The sequence below is a fragment of the Palaemon carinicauda genome, chromosome 36 (assembly GCF_036898095.1).
Source record: "Palaemon carinicauda isolate YSFRI2023 chromosome 36, ASM3689809v2, whole genome shotgun sequence".
In the NCBI taxonomy this organism is placed as follows: Eukaryota; Metazoa; Arthropoda; class Malacostraca; order Decapoda; family Palaemonidae; genus Palaemon; species Palaemon carinicauda.
The window spans coordinates 65,749,443-65,769,442 of NC_090760.1; the positions used below are offsets into that span (position 1 = coordinate 65,749,443).

General features: G+C 38.3%; 3 protein-coding genes across 3 annotated transcripts in view; 2 read left to right on the plus strand and 1 right to left on the minus strand.

The window, feature by feature from the left end:
* LOC137628856 (bolA-like protein 2) overlaps positions 1-6,635 on the plus strand; it is a 55,868-nt gene extending 49,233 nt beyond the window's left edge. Inside the window, exon 3 of the mRNA XM_068360105.1 lies at positions 6,497-6,635. Coding sequence (XP_068216206.1) covers positions 6,497-6,593 — 97 coding nt within the window. The 3' untranslated portion in view covers positions 6,594-6,635. The remainder of the gene's footprint in view (positions 1-6,496) is intronic.
* Positions 6,636-6,756: 121 nt separating this feature from the next.
* Mvk (Mevalonate kinase) lies at positions 6,757-9,062 on the plus strand. The gene has a single exon (XM_068360106.1). It carries the CDS (start codon positions 6,762-6,764, stop codon positions 7,938-7,940), a length of 1,179 nt encoding a protein of 392 aa, XP_068216207.1. The 5' UTR covers positions 6,757-6,761; the 3' UTR covers positions 7,941-9,062.
* A 7,218-nt stretch (positions 9,063-16,280) lies between these two features.
* LOC137628448 (GATA zinc finger domain-containing protein 7-like) overlaps positions 16,281-20,000 on the minus strand; it is a 13,515-nt gene continuing 9,795 nt past the window's right edge. The window contains exon 2 of the mRNA XM_068359596.1: positions 16,281-20,000. This exon is cut by the window's right edge and continues 284 nt beyond it. Within this exon, the coding sequence (XP_068215697.1) occupies positions 16,607-20,000 (3,394 nt within the window). The 3' untranslated portion in view covers positions 16,281-16,606.

The following is a 20,000-nucleotide window of genomic DNA, read 5'->3' on the forward strand; positions in this document are numbered from 1 at the left end:
TTCCAGACATTTAATTTGCGGGCTATCTGTTTCACGAGTTTTTAGGACAGGCCAATATTGTAAATGTTGTAAGTATCCAAAGTCGATTAATCTCTCTCTCTCTCTCTCTCTCTCTCTCTCTCTCTCTCTCTCTCTCTCTGTTTAGTCACGCTGTTCTGATATAGATATTTAGAATAACAATTAAAAGATCATTCGATTACCCTTGAATGAACGAGACTTTGTATTAGTTGCACGAAGGGACTGTAGAGCTTTTAATTCTGTCCAGGTGAGAGAGAGAGAGAGAGAGAGAGAGAGAGAGAGAGAGAGTTCTATTCTCCAAGACACAAGTTATTTGCGGTCAAAGTTATCATTTTCAAATGCAGACAAGCGGAACAATACGAACAGTTGTTCTGATCTCTCTCTCTCTCTCTCTCTCTCTCTCTCTCTCTCTCTCTCACACACACCTGGGTATAATTAAAATCTTTACGTTGCCTTCGTACAAATAGTACAATGTCTCTTTCTTATAAGGGTAATCGAATGATCTGTTAATTGTTACTATGTGTCTATAACAGAACATCGTGACTAAACACAGAGAGAGAGAGAGAGAGAGAGAGAGAGAGAGAGAGAGAGAGAGAGAGTGTGTGTGTGTGTGTGTGTGTGTCTTTGGTTTGCTTTCATTCTATTGAGCTATTGGTATTGTTTATAACGATAACATTCCATTTGGTAATACGAAAGTTTCTAAAAAAATCAAGGCATAATGTGGGTAATGTTAAAACATCAATATTTTAAGTGATATAAATTGGCAATACGAAGTTTAATGTGGTGGCTTATGTGTAGTTCAGTAAATCTACCATTTGACCTAGGACAAATTGCCAGAAAAATGAAATTACTTGCAATGACTTTTAATTATCATGCTAAAAGAAATATCAAAAATGTAGAAATATATATTTGGTGGAACATGGTGAAATATGCAATTCAAGGTAGCCATTGTCGAAATATCTGTTTTTTATTATATTGCCAAAAGTAATAGAGCTAGAATTATGAAAATGGTGTCTATACCCATGTTTTCATGGTCGAAGAATCATTTGAGACTAATTTCAGGGAGCTGTCATGATTACATCATAATGAATTCAATATGGCTGCCATGGTTGGTACGCAAAAACTGAAAATCGCAATAACTTCGACAGTATCCTACCGAAGACAACAATCTTGGTGTCTATTTATAGGTTTTCATGGTAAATGAGTCTATTTATCTATAATGCAGGTGTCAGTTTGTTGAAATTGAAACCAAGGCATGCCAGTTAATTCTCCTTAAATGTAGGTTCACATGCCCAAGATATCACGATCATCATCTGAAGTCTCGTCAGTGTTCTCCAAGTTCATGTTCTCACAGATCCCCCTGCATTCACTGCAGGCTGGTGTACAGTCAAGACCCAGTCGTCTGCACCCACAACGTTTTCCGCACCCTGTCTTGCATTTGCATCTTACCACTTCCAATAGTGATTTTGGAGCAACGTCCAAATCAGTCATAAGGGGGAACATTTTTCCTTCGATGATCTTCCACCCCCAATTTTCAGCATTCAGGCTGTTACCCTTCCACGCCTGAACTTGGTGGAAAACACGGAAACTGTGGTACTTTACTGCCCCTGAAGTTGGTGGCAATGATTTGGGGTGAATAACTTTTTTGCTAGTGGCAACTAATTCTTGAAACCTGTGGTGTCTCAGTGAATCCAGATTGCCATCTGGTTTTGCCTTGTACACACAAAGCATAGCTTTCTCCCCTGCCTGAATTATTTCATCCTCGCTGGAATCATAGTTGCCAAACACCTTAGCAAGGTCACAAAAGTATTCACTGTCCTGTGCCAACTTCAGTGCCACACCCTTTCCATAACCAAAGACACGTGAAGTTGTATCACAGCCAAGGAACGCATGGACAAAAAGAATGCTATTGCAAAGATCATCTCCAAGTTTCTGACATACATGTCCAATGTTCAGAAGTTGCTCCTTTTTTCCCTTTTTAGGCTCTGGCCTCCAGAACATATTATACTTCACATTCTTAGTATGATAACATAGAAGGACAAGAAGATCTGTATCATCTCCAACGAGAATAACATTACACTGCGACACAACCTTTATTGCGGTCTGGACAATAAGTAGATCAGCATCATCTTTTGCGTGGTGAACTTCACAACCAGCAGCTTCAAGGGAATCACCAAGCAAATTAATGAAACGTTGCTTGTTTTCATCATTTGATAGGAATTCCTCTTTTTTGATCTTGAGCGACATCTGAGTTTGAAAATTGACTGCTCTTCCTTGGCGCGTTCCTAGGCGTCTTTGATGGGTACTATCTTTCGTTGATGGCCCACTGGTGTAACCATCAAAAACGATGACTGCCTTTCCATAACGTTTCTTCACATATGACGTGTACCTTTGAAGGATCGACTTATAGGTGTCTCCAATTTGCCATGGAATCCTGTGAAGTAGGGCACCACCATCGAGTACATATTGGCAATTGGAAGGTTTGTCCGGACGATCATCCTGTGGGATCAAATCCCAAATAGCTTTTGCAAGGGCTGGTTTGTTGGCTTTAAGCTGAACGTGCCTGGTCTCAAACAGAGCTGGTGGATAAGAGCATAGTTCATACTGAAAGGCATCCAGCAGATCTGTAGCCTGTGTTCCGGCGATCACCAGTCTCTGAAACAGTAGCTGGGGATCGATGTTCACTTTCTCCCCATCAATTTTGATAGTTGACTTTGATTCTGGTGTTATAACCTGATTTCGTTTCCGAAATACATATTGATTAACAATATTTCCTGTCATATCCTCAAGAATTTTCTGTCCAACTTCCTTGGCTAACTCTACATTAACGTCCTCTCTAGTAGCTACCCCTGTCACAATATTTTGCAATGACATACTTTCTTCAAATGGATTCCTTTCTGCCAGTATTGAAACGAGTTTGTTGGTATCGGCTATGTCCTTTGCCTGACGTGCCTTTGACAGATCTTTATGCTGCTCACTTGTTGCATACTTAACTGAAGTCAGTTGCTGCATGGCATCATTGACCTCTGCGCAAATAGGTCTGGACAGACACCATACCAGTCGCTGTGTTTCTGTCATACCCCGTCCTCTCGTCAAACCACCCGTTGTTTTAAGGCTTCTCATGAGAACTTTTTCTATAACCAAATCTGGGGACAGTCCTGCCCAATAACGATCCGACCTTCGCACGACGTGCAAACCGTCCATGAAGTTGGAGTAGATATCTGGATTGGAATCCTCCAGCTTCCACATTTTCTGCAGATATAGGTACACCGACTTTGTGTACAAGTTATGTCCAGAGGCAGCAAAATAAGGCAACATATTTTGCAAGGTTGCAAGATGCAACTTCCAGTCACCTGTTCGTTCGGACCTCAGGAAGTTCCGAACAATGTCAATCAATTTCATATACATAACCCACAGTTTCCCTGTTTTATGTTCTACTGCATTTAGTGCATTCAGTAATCTTTCCTTGACAGAATGGAATGCTGGTGATGAACTTATCTCAGATGGTACCATTTGTCCTTCTAGAAGTTCATCAACTAAAATTCCAAGTTCCTGAATTTCAGTTGGGAGAGGGATTTCCGCACCATTAAGAACTGAAACCGATAAAGGATCTATATCCTCAAAGGTGTTATCATCCTAAAAAACAAAGCAAAGTTTGGTATATTAGAATGAAAGCTTGGTTTTTTAACCCGACCTTCTGAATAAACATGATGGTTAAACAGTTTAGGCATTTCTTCTATATGACAGAGGCGGGTGTCGTGCATTAGGCAGGGTTACATTTACTCTCATCCGGAACACCTAGTACCACTCTCCAGTTTGGACTTATAACATCTGTCCTGGTTTTTAATCATCATTTTGTGGAGAGTCCTCATAACTACTACATGTGAAAGCTCAATAATCATTCACATAGACACCAAGTTTGCTGTCTTTGGTGGGATTCTGTAAAAGTTACTGCGATTTTCAGTTTTTTCGTGCTTACCACGGCAACCATATTGAATTCATTATGATGTAATCATCACAAATCCCTAAGATTGGTCTCATATGATTCCTTGACCATGAAAACATGGGTATGGATATCATTTTCATAAGTCTAGCTCTATTACTTTTGTCAGTATAGGCAAAAACAGAAATTTTAGTAATGGCTACCTTAATTTGCATATTTTACCATGTTCCACCAAATATATTTTTCTACATTTTTGATATATCATGTGGCAGGTCTAACTTAAACATATGAAAGTGGTTTCGTTTTTCTGGCAATTTGTCCTGGGTCACCCCCTATTTTGGGCTAGATTTACTGGACTAGTGGTAACGTTTTTGACTGGTGGACGCCAGACTGGGGTTCGAGTCCCACTCAAACTCTTTGCTTCTTTGGTCGTTTCAACCTCACCATCTTTGTGAGCTAAGGATGGGGGGTTTGGGGGAGGCTATAGGTCTATCTAATGAATCATCAGCAGCCATTGCCTGGCCCTCCTTGGTCCTAACTTGGGTGGAGAGGTGCTTGAGCGCTGATCATAATTATATATGATCAGTCTCTAGGGCAATGTAATTGTCCCTAGTCTCTGCCATTCATGAGTATTCTTTAAATCTTTAAGAGTGAAAGACTGGAGTGGTGAGGTCAACCAGTAATTATGAACTGGTCGTTAAGTAATATCTAATTTTGGATGGAAGAGAGAATACGAGTTGACGAAAAGACCAAATGTAGGTTTGTTAACTAATTTGGATATAGGCTATAGAAAATGCCTATCAAGCTAAAAGTTTAAGATATATAGCCCAGTAATAAGACTAGTGTTTAATGTATTGATTGCAAAAATGGGCTCTTAGATGAAAAGACGAAGCAAAGCTTGAGTAAACAGAGAAATGAGAATGGCAAGCCTAGTGAAGATTACAGAGGTGGTGTGGGCACATGTTGAGGATGGGTGCTGAGAAGGGCTTGGGAGGAACCTTTTCAGGGGGAGAAGATCAAGAGGGAGGCAGAGAATTAGATAGCGAGATAAGGTGAAGGATGATATGGAGAGAAGAGGTTTGGTGGAAGAGGATGATGCCATTGATAGAAGACATTGAAGAGGGCGCAACAGGCAACTGACCCCTTAATGGTTGGAGAGAAGGAATAGGAAAAAAATTGTGATATGACCCTAAATAAGAGATGTGTTTTATATAGCCTAGGAAAAAAGGTCAAGGGAAAGGAAGCAAATATAAGGTGAAGGAATTTTAGTTGGAAGTGTAAGGGAGGGCCGTAATTTTAGACCGAAGATCAGGCGGATGATAGAAGGAAGCAATTGCAAGTGATAAATGCAGGTCGAAGAAGGAACACGAGTACGTATACTCATTAGTGATGAATATAAGAAGAATTGAAGGATATAGGAATGCATTTTATCACCAATACGTGAGTAGTAGGAAGTAGATGGAAGAGTCAAAAGGGCCAAGATTCGGCCACATTAGAATAGTGTTATTTTGAAGTTGCTTGAATCTCCCACTACTTTCCTGTTTCTCGACGGAAAAGGTAAAATTTCTATGGGTTTTTTGTTGAAGGATAAAAATAGTAACTGGTCTTGCTTAAGAGATGGGTATACTATTCATTGAGGCAAAGATGCAGAGATTGAGGGATAAGAAGTGAGAGAGAATGAGCAACGACTTTTAAATTACAATAAACATGAATAGATCAAGACCAGTGGAGGGTTGAGATGGAAGAATTGGAATAGGAATGACAGGAAAGGATGTATTGGACTTGTTTAGTGGAGTTTGTGGTGTGAAATGTTAGAAGAAAATGGCTACCACAGGCTGGAAAACTTTGAAAGAAAGAGAAGAGGTTTGTAATTGTGTGTTGCGAACATGTTGGAAGATTTATGAATGTTATTTGATAGTTTTTCAAGTAGAACTTGTACAATTAACATTGGTGAATTAGATTTATAGAGTAAGTAAAGAATTGATTTGATTTGAGGTTTTCTGGCATCCTGATATCTAAGGTCATTAACACCGAGGATGATACAAGAGTGGTAATGTCTAAACTAGTGGGAAGAAAATATGAAATGTGGCCTGTGCAATTATCAATGAAGTTTGTTTGTATGAGTTCAATTCAATAGAATCACTAAAGATTTCATTTTAGAGTTAACCTCAAACATGATAAAAGACAGTAACTTTCCATCATCTTTCTTTGAAGACACACCCTTGTCAGGGGAGGAGGCACAGCTATGAAGAACAATTGAAAGAGTTTTGTTCATTTAATTGTAAAACAGCAATGTTTATTATTAGTTCACTTGATTATGACTATGTTATAATGAACAATGCTTATGCTTAAAGATTAAGACTTTCAAGCTTTATGGAAAGAGCCAAGCAAGACTCATTAGCAATGTAATCTTGTTCTTGTTTCAAACAATATTATATTATTCATTCATAATTGATAATTAGCATTCATTTGTGACCCCTTTTTATTTGTTTATTTTTATTTTTTTAGTTTTTGTTCATTATTGTTCATTTTCAGGCTTGTGAACGGTGTATTAGAGGAGGAACTGAAAACTATACATGCATTCTCAATGAAGACTTTGACCCCTGAGCAGTGGGAACAGCAGAAGCAGTAATAATTAAGAGAGCAAGTTGTGCGTCCAATCTTGGCATGACAGAAGTTTGTCGAAGTTTCCTCTGATTTATGTAGCATATACCTGAAGTTCAAGCAGAGATTATCCATTCACACTATCTCCCAGACTGACGAAAACATAAAAATTATTTTGTAAAATAGGGACGGCAGAATGTCGGCCAATGGTGAACATGCCAAAGAATTGCCTGAAGTTTTCAAAGTAAGTGCACCTGGGAAAGTCATACTCCATGGCGAACATTCGGTGGTGTATGGTAAGCGCGCAGTAGCCCTTAGTGTCGGCTTGCGGACTTATCTTACTATCACTGTTGGAGGAGATTCTATTTCCTTAGATTTCCCTCTTATAGATATCAAGGAATCGTGGTCACTGGATACCTTCCGTAACTTGAGGGCTAAACTTGGTTGTCAAAAAGATGAAGGGCCCAAGAAATTGAGTGAGAAGCAGAGTCAGTGTATTCACGCATTCTTGCACATCGGAGAGGAGGCAACTGATCCCCGGAAACTTGCCCTTTTGTCGTTCTTTCACATGTATATGGGTATCTTACCTGAGCCACTACCCCTCTCCATTTCGGTAAGCAGTGACTTACCTATTGGGGCTGGCCTTGGAAGCTCGGCTGCTTACGCTGTATGCTTGGCTGGCGCTCTTCTTCAGTTATCTGGCTCTTTTGATCTACGGCGGTTGTCATCTTCCCCGGCTGAGGAGTACACTGCCAGCATCCTCAAAATTGTCTCGCAGTGGGCATTTGCAAGTGAGGAAATAGTCCATGGCACACCATCAGGTATAGACAACTCTGTGTGTACCTACGGAGGAGCAGTAAGCTTCAAGTCGGGAGATATTTCACCCATACACATACCGCCTTTGAAAGTACTCCTAGTCAATTCCGGAGTTCCCCGAAGCACCAAAGCACTGGTGAGCGGAGTCCGTGAGCGTAAAGAAAGGCTCCCTGAAGTTATGGCCCCTATACTAGACTCTTTGGATGTTCTTGCGAACAAGGGTCTCGCTGTATTGCAATCTCTCACAGCTGCCTTGGACGACGACAAGCGGAACCAAGCCTTCCAAACGCTAGAGGAGTTGGTTGACATCAATCAAGCCTTACTGTGCGCCCTTGGGGTTTCTCACGCCAGTTTAGATCGGCTAGTGGGAATTGCGAGGTCCCACGGTCTGCATGCCAAATTAACTGGAGCAGGAGGCGGTGGCTTTGGAATAGTCATTGTACCACCTAGTGTCAACGAATCAGTAATTGATGGGTGCTGTGAGGAACTCAGAAGTTCAGGTTATGAAGTCTGGTCGACAAGTATTGGAGCTCCAGGCCTCTCTATGCACTGTGGTTGAAATTTTTTGCTGCAATTTTAGAATATATCAAAGGCTTCTCTGATTTAGACTAGTATTGTCTGTCACATGATATTATAGAATGTTTAAAAAAAATCACAGTCATGTTTTTGCTTATGCAGAAGACATATACTGTATAACCCTTATTGTGTAAATTATTTTGACAAAATTATGTAGATAAAGGATTACTTTCTTCAAAAAAAAAAAAAAAAAATTACACCTAAAAGGTTTTGTCCACTGCATAAGACAGTGTGTCATTATTTTGAGATTTTGGGGTTTATCAAGAGATTTGTACCTGTGTTGCATTATTTGTGTCTTGAATTACTGGAAACAGGATAAGAAAAGAGAAATAACCAGATACTGTATTTTGTTACCCTTTCGTTTAAATTGGTTCTAGGAAATTTCTTATATGATTTCTGTTTGTAAGTTGAGCATTTATTTAGAAATTTGATATATTTTCAGTTTTTGCCTACCATTTTACCTCATTTATGTTATTCACACATCATATCGTTCAAGATTGCAATAAATTTTGATCAAGTTGTGATGTTGAAGTGTCTCGACTTCAACACTTAAACATAATGGTTCTATGCATAAAGAAGTTCCTTAATAATTCATTCAAATGTAGAAACATCGCCATAAATTTAATTTAAGTTATTCAAGGAGCATCTTGTTACCAATACTGTATTCCATTTGATGGTTTTTCTCCTATTTTTTTTTTGTAAAATGGTTGTGTCTTCATTGCAAATGTTCCTGTTACATATTTGTGGGGCTTTCATTCTGCATTTCTCCCAGGAAACTAATATCGTTAAGCACACCCAAGTAAACAAATTGATGAGTTAGTGCCAGCCATGCAGCCATAACCTAAGTTTAAAATCAGTGTCAGTTCTTCTGAATTACCAGTTCTCTATTTGATTAGGATTTCTATGTGAACCAGAATTGACATTTTGTAATGTATTATTTTCAGTCCTACATATTTATTAATTGAAACTAAATTATATATTTTTATTCACATCGATACAAAATTAATTCTTAATGCCAGTTTTTTTTATTGTCAGGCAAATGTCTCATGAATCTGTTTGATGGTGCCTTCATTGTCACAAGTTTTATTAAAAGGTTCAACTATCATTGGTGTTTTCATAGAAACCGTTTAGTGTGCTTCCGGAATTTTAAAGACAAGCTCTGTTAGTTAAATTCATATATCTTAAAGATTAAAGTAGCTTGGTTTGTTTATTATTGATGGAAATAATAATGAAAGGGTTTTAGTTATGAGATGAGAAATGAAGAAGACTTATCCATCATGGTTATTAGTTGGTATAAAAGTTTCTTTTATAGAGATTACTCGAGTGCCATGTGTGGATGAGATTATGGTGAGGGGCAGATGGAGATGGTGTGGGCATGCTCTACGCACTCTCCAAGAAAGATTAGTTCACAAAACTTTCAACTGGGCTCCACAAGGCACTAGAAGTGTTGGAAGACCCAGACCTACATGACTGAGGACTAGGAAGTGAGCATTAGATGAGTGGAGAAGTATTGAATTAAAAGCTCAAGATAGAGGCGATGGTAAAATCTAACCGGGGCCCTTTTTGTCAATAGGCGTAGGAAGAGATGATGATGATGAAAGTTTCTGGGCAGCTGCCAGTTGATAAACATGGAAGAAAGCAGTAGATTAGGATCTGAACAGGGTGGGGATTTGGGTAGAACATTCTGTATGTGAGTTTGAGGAGATATGGACAGAACATTTCACACATTAAATCTTAATTAGGGGCAGCTTCCTGTCCACAGATTATTTAAAGGCTTAAAAGGCCCCTCATAAATGGCAGAGGCAAGGGACAGTGACATTGCCCTATTAAGCAGGACAATGCTAGAGACTGGCCATATATACATATCAAGCCCCTCTCCATCCAAGCTAGGACCAAGGAGGGCCAGACAAAGGTTGCTGATGACTCGGCAGATAGAACTATAAGCTCCTCCAAACCCCTCATCCTAAGCTCACAAGGATGGTGAGGGTGCAGCGACCAAAGAAAGTAAGGAGTTTGAACGGGACTTGTACCCCAGTCTGGTGTTCACCAATCAAGGACGCTACCACATCGGCCACCACAATCCTCATCTGTTTTTTGTTTCTTCAAATCTTGGTACTTGAAGGGATACCTGTAGGAATGGAGAAGAGGAGTTGATGTCCATGACATTGCTTAACATGAAAGCTTGATTAATATTCATGATTATTATGATTTGAAAGACAAAGGAATTTTGTTTGTGATAACACTCAAATAAGTTTTCATTTTTAACTGTAATAGATGTGGAAAAAAATCACAAATGAGATAAGTAGGAATTGTTTCATGAAGTTTCAAGATGTCATTTCTCTCTGTGGAGGAGACTCTTCAAACTGTAAAAATACAAACTCGGTACATTTATTTTTTGTCATGTAATAAGTTGAGTCATCAATACTGTACTACATCATAAGGGAAATTTTCTTACCAGCATATGAATGAACTCACATGTTGCTAAATGCTAATTATTATTATTACTATTATTATTTTTATTATCATTATTATTATTAGCTAAGCTAGAACCGTAGTTGAAAAAGCAGAAGAAGACTATGGCTCTACCCAAGTCTATAGAACAACAGTTTGATTTTATTGTGTCCTCCTAGCAGAGCAGGTTACCATAGCTTAAGAATCTCTTCTACCCTTACCAAGTGGAAAGTAGCCACAGAATAATGACAGTGCAGTAGTTTATCCCCTTGAGTGAAGAAGAATTTTTTGTTTATCTTAGTGTTGTCAGGTGTATGAGGAGAGAGGAGAATATGTAAATAATAGAGCAGAGTATTTGGTGTATGTGCATGCAAAGGAAAAATGAGCCATAAACAGAGGGATTAAATGTAGTACTATCTGGCCAGTTAAAGGATCCAATAACACACTAGATGTATGTCGGGTAGCTGGTGCCTTAGACAGCCTATTACGTAAATGCAATACTTCTGTTTTGAGGTCAGAACTTTTTACTGCATAGCACAGTATTATTCAAGAGATTAATTTCTTAACATAATGGCAGCAGACTATTTCATTTTGTTTCAGCTTCTCAGTGGACAAAGAGATAGTGGTTTATGTATGAAATTATTTACTCTCCTTGAAGTTTGCTTTCAACATGTCACACGATTAACATGTTCAACGTGTGCAATACAGTATGCAGGAAAATTTGTCTCATAAAATGTTCAAATTTAGAATGCATTTATTCATTGACAAACAATGCATTTGCTGTGCATTAGAACTGCATGCATTTAATTCAGCACACAAAATTAATAAGAACATACCTTCCTTACTCTAGACTTGCTAAAGTATCCTTTCAAAACTAAAAGATTCTGTGACTCAAGAGTAGAGCAATATTTTATTTCACATATTGTATGAAACATTTGAAAATGAAGAAATTGTATGGCTCTTATTTGTGTCAACTTAAGGATGATGAAGAAAGTGAAGCTTCAATTACATTAACTACAGTAGTTATTTAAGATAACTGAAACTTGCCTTAGAAGAATCTCAGACTGGAAACATGAGTCTTGATAAATTGAGACAAACTAAAATGCCTTTACCATTATTAAACCACGTGATAACTGTAGGCAGTGCCCAGTTGCACTTAAGCTACTCCCAATTTAAAGCTGCCACATTTACATCTGTTCTGCTACCTTCTTTTTTTTCAATGATGCTGTCCAATTCCTTTTAACTATTATTTCATATTGCAACTGCAGGGTATCCCCTCACCTGCATGTCAGTGCTGAATGGCTGTCTGAGCCCCTGTGGTCCAAACAGGGCCTAAATTCAATTAATCAAAGAAAGTCTTGAGTCTTGGTCTATTTGAGATGCTGTACCGTATTCTTATTGATTAGAGAAACAGTTCGGTACATTTAGTATCAGCATTTTACATTTTTATTAGATGTATTGATTAGTTGGTAGTTGAAGATGTTTAGTCCATTTCTTTTAGCGAGTCATATTTGCACCGACTCGCAACTGTGCCCTTTTAGCTCGGTAAAGTTTCCTGGTCGCTGATTGGTTAGAATTATCTTGTCCAACCAATCAGCGATCAGGAAACTTTTCCGACCTAAAAGGGCACCGCTGCAAGTCGGCGCAAATATGACTCGCTGAAAGAAATGGACTATAGTTAACCCTAACTAGATGTAACTCCTTTTAGCCTTTTAAAAGCTGTTAAATGGTTTATTAAACATGTAAAAGGCCAATTATCCCATAATTTACCATCATCATCATCATCTCCTCCTACACCTATTGACACAAGGGCCTCGGTTAGATTTCTTGAGCTTTTAATTCAATACTTCTCAATTCATCATCTCCTACTTTGCGCTTCATCATCTCCTACTTTGCGCTTCATCATCTCCTACTTTGCGCTTCATAATCCTCAGCCATGTAGGCCTGGTCTTCTAACTCTTCTAGTGTCTTGTGGAGCCCAGCTGAACGTTTGAATAATTTACCATAACTAAATGTAAGTCTTGCAGATGCTAGCAGAGTTTAAGTTAGTGTTTTGAACAGTTAAACTTCCAGGTTAACTTATATAAAAAAGTTTAATTTCGATAACATTTCTATGAGAAGTCTGTTTTGAACAGTTTAACTTAAGTAAAAAATATACAATTAAATTTTATTAATTTCGATAGTATTTTTATAAGTCTGACGAGATAAAATCAAGAAATCGGACTATATTCTCTTACGTCTCGGTTTATATATTTCCTTATTTTCTTTCCTCACTGGGCTACTTTCCTTGTTGGAACCCTTGGGCTTATAGCATCATGATGAGTAGGTTAGGTTTATCTAAATATAGATTTTTTTTATTGATTGCTATGAAATCAGTCTGAAAACAGACGAAGAGAACTAATTATTTTTTTTTCTTGTGGTTTGGAATAATTTGTATTTCTTGTTTCCTCTGCAGAAACCAGCTCGTCGGTGTTTTTGAAGTCCCTATGACAATAACAATTTTAATATAAGTAATCTTAATATTAATATTAGCAGTTTTAATAAGAATTATAACTTTAACGAGAGAGAGAGAGAGAGAGAGAGAGAGAGAGAGAGAGAGAGAGAGAGAGAGAGAGAGAGAGAGATTTGATATGGAAATAGATGAAGATGAAACAGTATTAGACATATCAGATCACAACTTAATAACAGCAGAATTGGAAGTAAAAACAAATAGAGGAAATGACTACAATAAAGGGGGAAGAAATTACATATTATAGCAATGACACAAAAGATATAGACGAATATGTGAAATCTATAGAGAGAAAACTTGTTAGCAAGGATGTAAAAAAAAACATTGAAGAGCTAAACATAATAATGGGTAAAATCTTCTTGCTTCTGCCATTCATGAGTGACCCTTATTTTTGCCTTTGCTTTATTCGTTGGTTTAGTTTTTTCCTTATGCCAAATGTAAAAAGCTTTTCTGTAGAAAAAGAAAATCCAATTGCATGTGAGAGGATTTTCTACTTGTCTCAAACACCAGAGGGAAACTATTATTTGTGAAATACAAAAGTCTGTCTACTCGAAAATCCCGTTATTCGTATGATAGTAGCAACAACAGCAAACTTATACTAATGCTACTCCTACTATGTATCAAAATATCCTCGTAAAGGCGATAATTCTTTTTATGATACAGTAGGGAAATTGTGTAAAAAAATTATACTAAACATTTTTTATATATATTTTAATTATTAATTTTTAGATTATATGACAGAATTATATACTAGAAACATTTAAAAGTTTAAAGGTTTCAAGTTCGCTTATGAATGGCAGAGGTAATGGACAGTGACATTGCTCTAATTAGCTATACTCAGTTTTTTTTAAAGAGGCGTATTTGCACTGACTTGCAGCGGTGCCTTTTTAGCTCGGAAAAATTTCCTGCTCTGTGATTGGTTGAAATTATCTTGTCCAACCAATCAGCGATCAGGAAACTTTTCCGAGCTAAAAGGAAAAGCTGTTAAATGGTTTATTATCTCCACCAACGAAGTTGGAAGGAGGCTATGTTTTTCCCCCTGTTTGTGTGTGTGCGTGTTTGTGAACAGCTTCCTGGCCGGCGCAATCTTAATAATTTTGTAATGAAACTTGAAGGGATTAAGTATTATGTATAAAGCAAACAAAATGTCCAATTCACATCAGTTTGGACATCGTTGTCACAGACTTCAAATTTGGTTCATATTTGAGTGTATGAAAATCCACGCCAATTAATACATGTTAAGGTCAATCAAGGTTAAGAAATAAGCTGCCGTGGCAGATGTCTGCACTCTACTGAGTGCCCCATTAGTTACAAATGAAAAGTCTAATACAATACTCCTCATCGATTAATTATTGAGGGAAAGTCTAGACATGCATTTCATAATACTGTACAGTACAGTACAGTACTTGTATAACAACTGTTAGTCTTTGCCTTTGTTGCACATGGGCAGTGATATTTAACTCAAGCAGTGTGCCATATATCCTTTATTTATAAACAAATCCACTTATCCTCATCCTATCTAGTAGTGTAAAAGGAAGAATCAACACAAAAAGATCCCAGAGAATCTGGTTAGTCTGTTCCGGGCTACTTACCACTTACAACCAGAATGTTCCATTCCTGAAGATAAAGAAAATGGGAAAATTTTAAATTTCTCAATAATTTTTACGGGTAAATATCGATTGAATTGTGCTTTTAGAGAAGCAATATGAACATCGGTGAGGTTCTTAGAAATCAAAATATTGTGCTAATTACTTTATCACTTTGATTTTTTATTGACATTTCCTCTGAATTGATTTGCCTAATCCAGTACTGTATAGTATTTTATGAATGAAGTCTACAAAAATGTTTGCAAACCAAAGAATCTAGCCTTGGTGTATTTTTGAGAAATACCATACAGTTCTGATCGCTGATTGGTTGGACAAGATGATTTCAACCAATCACAGAGCAGGAAACTTTTCCGAGCTAAAAGGGCACCGCTGCAAGTCAGTGCAAATACTCGAACCATATTTTTTGGTAGGTTGATGGCATTTAAAAGTATTAAGAGGAACTGCAGCTTCTTGTATGTCCAAAAGGTGCACATCAAGTATTGTATCTGTAAATCTTATTTCACTGACTGCTTTCCACTTGTTGAGGGTAGAAGAGACTCTTGGCTATGATAAAGAGCTCTTTTACGAGAAGGACACTCCAAAATCAAATCATTGTTCTCTAGTCTTGAGTAAAGTCATAGCCTTTGTACCATGGTCTTTCACTGTCTTGGGTTAAGAGTTCTCTTGCTTGAGGGTACACTTGGGCACATTATTCTATCTGTCTCCTTATTCCTTTCTTTACTGGGTTATTTTCCTTATTGGAGAGCCTTTGATTAATGCATTCTGCTTTTTCAACCAGGTTTGTACCTTAGCTAGTAATGAAAATAATCTGGTTACATTGGTGGTTCTCTTTATCTTAATTGTGTTGTAGGTCAAGCATCCGAGATTTATAGACCACACTCACTGTAATAATTTAGAGTTTAATGACAAAGTTTACCTAGTTTGAAACAAAAACTATCATTTCTGCCTGTAAGTTGGAATATTTTATGGTGATTTTTCCAACAGCCAAACCTGTAACATTTAATACGAATCAGCGTCTACCAGTTTTCCTTCTGGTATCATAGCAGGTGTCAATAATACTTCTTAGGGTAGAGTTCTCTTGCTTGAGGGAACACTCAGGCACACTCTATCTGCTTCTCTTCCTTTAGTGTTTTTGAAGTTTTTACAGTGTACATATATGTAAAAGATTTATTTTAATGGTATTATTCTTAAACTTCTCTTGTAGTATATTTCCTTTCCTCATTGAGCTGTTGTCCCTGCTAGGGCCCTTGGGCTTATAGCATCCTGCTTTTCAAACTAGGGTTGTAGCTTGATAATTAATAATGATAATAATAACAATAATAACTGTTTGCTGAAAGACAGCTTGATCGATACAACATTGAGGTATAAATAACACACTGCTTGTAAATATTAATTTAATAATGCCCCAGAATGTACTCCATTTTGTAATACAGTACAGTAATGCATGAGAAACTTTATTGTTTATGTAAGGCATGGCCTGTGGTGTATGGAATTCACAAGTGAAGTTTGAAATAGACTTAAATAGTATCATGAATCTTTCTGGTTCTTTATTCCATGTATTCTTTCATTTCTCAACATGTATTCTTTCATTTCTTTGTAAAGATTTTTCTTTTATCACACATCACTAAAGAAAGGTTTGCTCTCTCTCTCTCTCTCTCTCTCCCTCTCTCTCTCTCTCTCTCTCTCTCTCTCTCTCTCTCTCTCTCTCTCTCTCGGATTCTATTTAGTGAAAATTAGAGAAGTATGATTACTGAACACAATTAAATTGCTTGAGAATAACTTTACAAGCAATTCTGGATGTCCTGTGGTCATAGAACTAAGCTTATAAACAGAAATGATATTGTCTACTGGTTTGTTAAATGTTTGCCTTTACAACTTTTAACTGAGAATTTTCTACCATTTTCCTGTTAAAGCCTACGTATTTCAAGCATCGTCACTTATTTTTTATTTTCACGGTATATGATGTTCAAATTTTTTTTAATCTAATAAAACAAAGTGTAGCTAAAAAGTAAATAAAATCTGGTTATGTTAAACATTACATAACAGTCCTACTACCATTCCCCAAAAGTGAAGCTGTAACTATCATAAAATCTTTTTGAGCAATAGCAGCCTGTCCTCTGGAACAGAATCAGCAGAGGGAATGTTCCGCCTCTTACGTCCTGGTGGGAACGGCTGTCCCCCGAATGCCGCGGCTAACTGAGCTTGCTGGAACCGCTGCTGCGCTGCTTGCTCCTCCATGGCTATTGCCATGTACGCTGCACTGGCTGCAAATACGATGCCGAGGAGCAGGAGCGTCGGAGAAGAAAAGAGCGACTGCAAGAGCGAATTCATTTCCTGACGATCCATGGCATCAGGTGCTTCGTTGGCTTGCTGCTGTGTTGTGGTTTCTGGAGGATTAGGGTCGATAAGAGGTCCCGGTTCATCATTAGCTAGAGGACTTGCTATTTCAGGCAAGACGACGTTGAGAACTGGAGATCCCATGTGCATACTGTTTGGCGCAGGGGGACGGAAGTTCAGTATACCTGAGTTTGCTTGTTGGCCGTTCCCCATGTGGGAGGCGTCTTGGCGTAACTGCAGCAGACCTTGGTTTCTGTCTGGGAAAGCAGGTGATCCACCCAGACTCAGTCTGTTATGACAACCACCTCCTGTTGTACCTGTTTGGCTGCAGCGTTGCACATTACCGGGGATTTGATTTCCGTTGCCCATAACTCCCGAGGTGTAGAACACTGGACCAATTTGGTCTCTGTTCTCGTTAGGATTTGACTCATCAACTTCACCAAGCCTTGACTGACTGAAAATGGGATTTACAGCTGGCCTAAGTGGGAAGTAAGGAGATGTAATATTCTGAGATGTGCTCATTTCAGATACCGTGGAATTTTGTGTAATAGGTGACGAGGAACTAGCAGGTGATGTCGAGTGATGGTTTTGGTTACCTCTTGTGCCAGCAAGCTGTGGAGCCTCGTGGTTAGAGCTCCCAGTGTTATTAAATCTCTCGATAGTCCTATTAATGTTACTCCCGTGATTGCCATGAATAGTATGAGAATCATGCGTTAGATGATCGCTGTTTGGCTGGTTAATGTGACCACTAGGCGTTGGGTGTTGACCCTCATGTCTTTGTGAATTGAGATGGCCGTGGTTCTCGTGTGCTGTGTGATTAACGAAGTGAGTGTGATGACTATCATGCACGTTAGGATGACTTCCATGTGGGTTATGTGCATGATGGATGTCATGAGTGTGGTTACTATTGTTACTGCTGAGACTGGGATGATTATGATTGGGAAGTGGATTATGTTGGAGAAGAGGTTCAGTGGCTGGTTGAGGTTGAAGTGGCGGATACGGGTGGCCGACAGGGGCGAAGTAAGGATATGCTGGGTAAGGATAAGGATATGGGAATGGAATAGGATACTGAGGAGATGGTGAAGGAGGAGGAGTAGTGGTTGTTTGTAAGGGAACTTGCACAGCCTGTACGATAGACGTCACTATGTGCTGCATGCCGGCTGGGAGACGCGAAATGATTTGCTGCTGTTCGTTGGTTAACTCAGGAATAGGTTGATCGTTATGGCTGTGTTCGTGATGATTGTGTGAGTTGTGTTGTGTAGACGGTCTTGATGGGAAGAAATTGGAGGGAACTTGTTGTTGTCTTATGTTGCTTTGTCGGAAGTGTTCAGGGTGGAAGTTTGGTCTTACTTGAGCTAGATTATCTGGATCTGAAAGTGTGGAATTCTTCTGTCTATATCTGTTTGAATTATAAGTAGAGTCTTTTACTAATGCATTGTCACTTTCATTTAAGTATGGTATGACATTAACCATGTTCTCTGAAATCCCTAACACTTCTAGGTCCTTGTGACTCATTTTCAGCAGGTAATCCAGTACTTTTTTGGCACTGGAATCCACAGAAGGACTCGGTACTGTATTTTGACTATAGTTTTTAACTCTATTTTCTGACAAGTTTTCAGATATACTGGTAGGAGATTCTGTGGTCTTTAGATCAAGAAATGTACTGTCTGATTCTGTAGATTGAATATGCATTAGTTCTAAATCAGAATTATTGTTTCTTCTAATAAAATGAAGTTGTGTGAAAGGAATAGCTTGAGAATAAATGTCTAACAAGTTAGAATGACTGTTGAGTGAATTTGTTGTTTGATCACCTTTATGAATGAAACTTGAGATTGTGTCGTTACCTACTTCGTGAGTACTGTAATACGTTTGCTCCATATTTGAGAGTACTGGGGCTGTATCATTACTGGATTGATCACTAATGTCATCATCAAAATTTTGGCTTGTTTGATCAGTACCGTTCAAAATATCATACGCATTGGTGACTTTGTCTTCATAAGTTTCTTTTTCCTTACCACCATCAGAGGATTCGTCTCGTTCATGCGTCCACTTGACAAGATTTTGTTTTGTATCGTTTAAATAGTTTAATACTTCACGATTTTCATTTGAATTTAAAAATTCATGCTCAGAATACTCATAATCCTTCATGTCAGTAATCTCAAAAGGTCCAGTTTTTCTCATAAATTTTGTAGGACTCAACACTAGCTCACCATCTATCTCCTCATAATAGTCCTCAAAACCAGCATTGCTTAAAGGGCCTTCTGTTAGATGAGTGTCATCGTAGTTTGATGTTTGGCTTGCATCTATACTGTTTTTGTTTGAATCACTTTTGTTGAATGAATAGGAATTATTAGAGTCTTTCTCACTGTGTAGCTTAGAACTGTTTAGAGATGAATTTCCTAAAGGGAGTTTTCCATGAATAATAAAATTTTCTTCTGAGGTATATCTGTCTTCAGTGTGATCCAAATTTATTGGATTAGGAAATAAGCTAGGTATATCGTTCGCATTTAGATATTCTCCAGTATTTCCGACTGTGAAATTTATGACCGGAGGAGCCGGTGTCTGGAACTGATTAGTCAAACGATGACTTAGAGTATCGTTAATAAGCATTCCAGAGGACACTGAGATATCTGCTAAAGCAGACAGCTTCTGAGTTATGTAATCTGTCTCTGAAGGCTGAGTTTGCCCACGTGTGGCATTGGGCGACGTCCTGGAATTAAAAGGAGCGTTTGGGAACACTGGCATGATATACTGGGAGGGTGAATTAGTCGTGACTTGCGTTTGCAAATTCGACGTTCCGGCATCAGGTACATTGCTTAGAAAATTTTGTATGGCCTCAGATTCCCTTATAACAGAGGACGATCCATAATGCTGCGTGAGAGCTTCTGCCAGCTGGCTGATAACAGCTGGGTTAGGGGAGTTAATCATAATGTAACCAGGACGATCCTCACCTGGCCTGTTGATCATGTTTTCTACGTAACTTTGTACCATTTGAACAGCTGAGTGTGGGTTACTTCCAATGATCTGGGCGTTTACACTGCCTGTCATCTGGTTATTATTTGAATTGAATCTATGGTTATTTTGCATAGAAAACTGTCTGTACTCCGGTGCTAGAAAGGAAGGGTTTCCTTTCGTACTT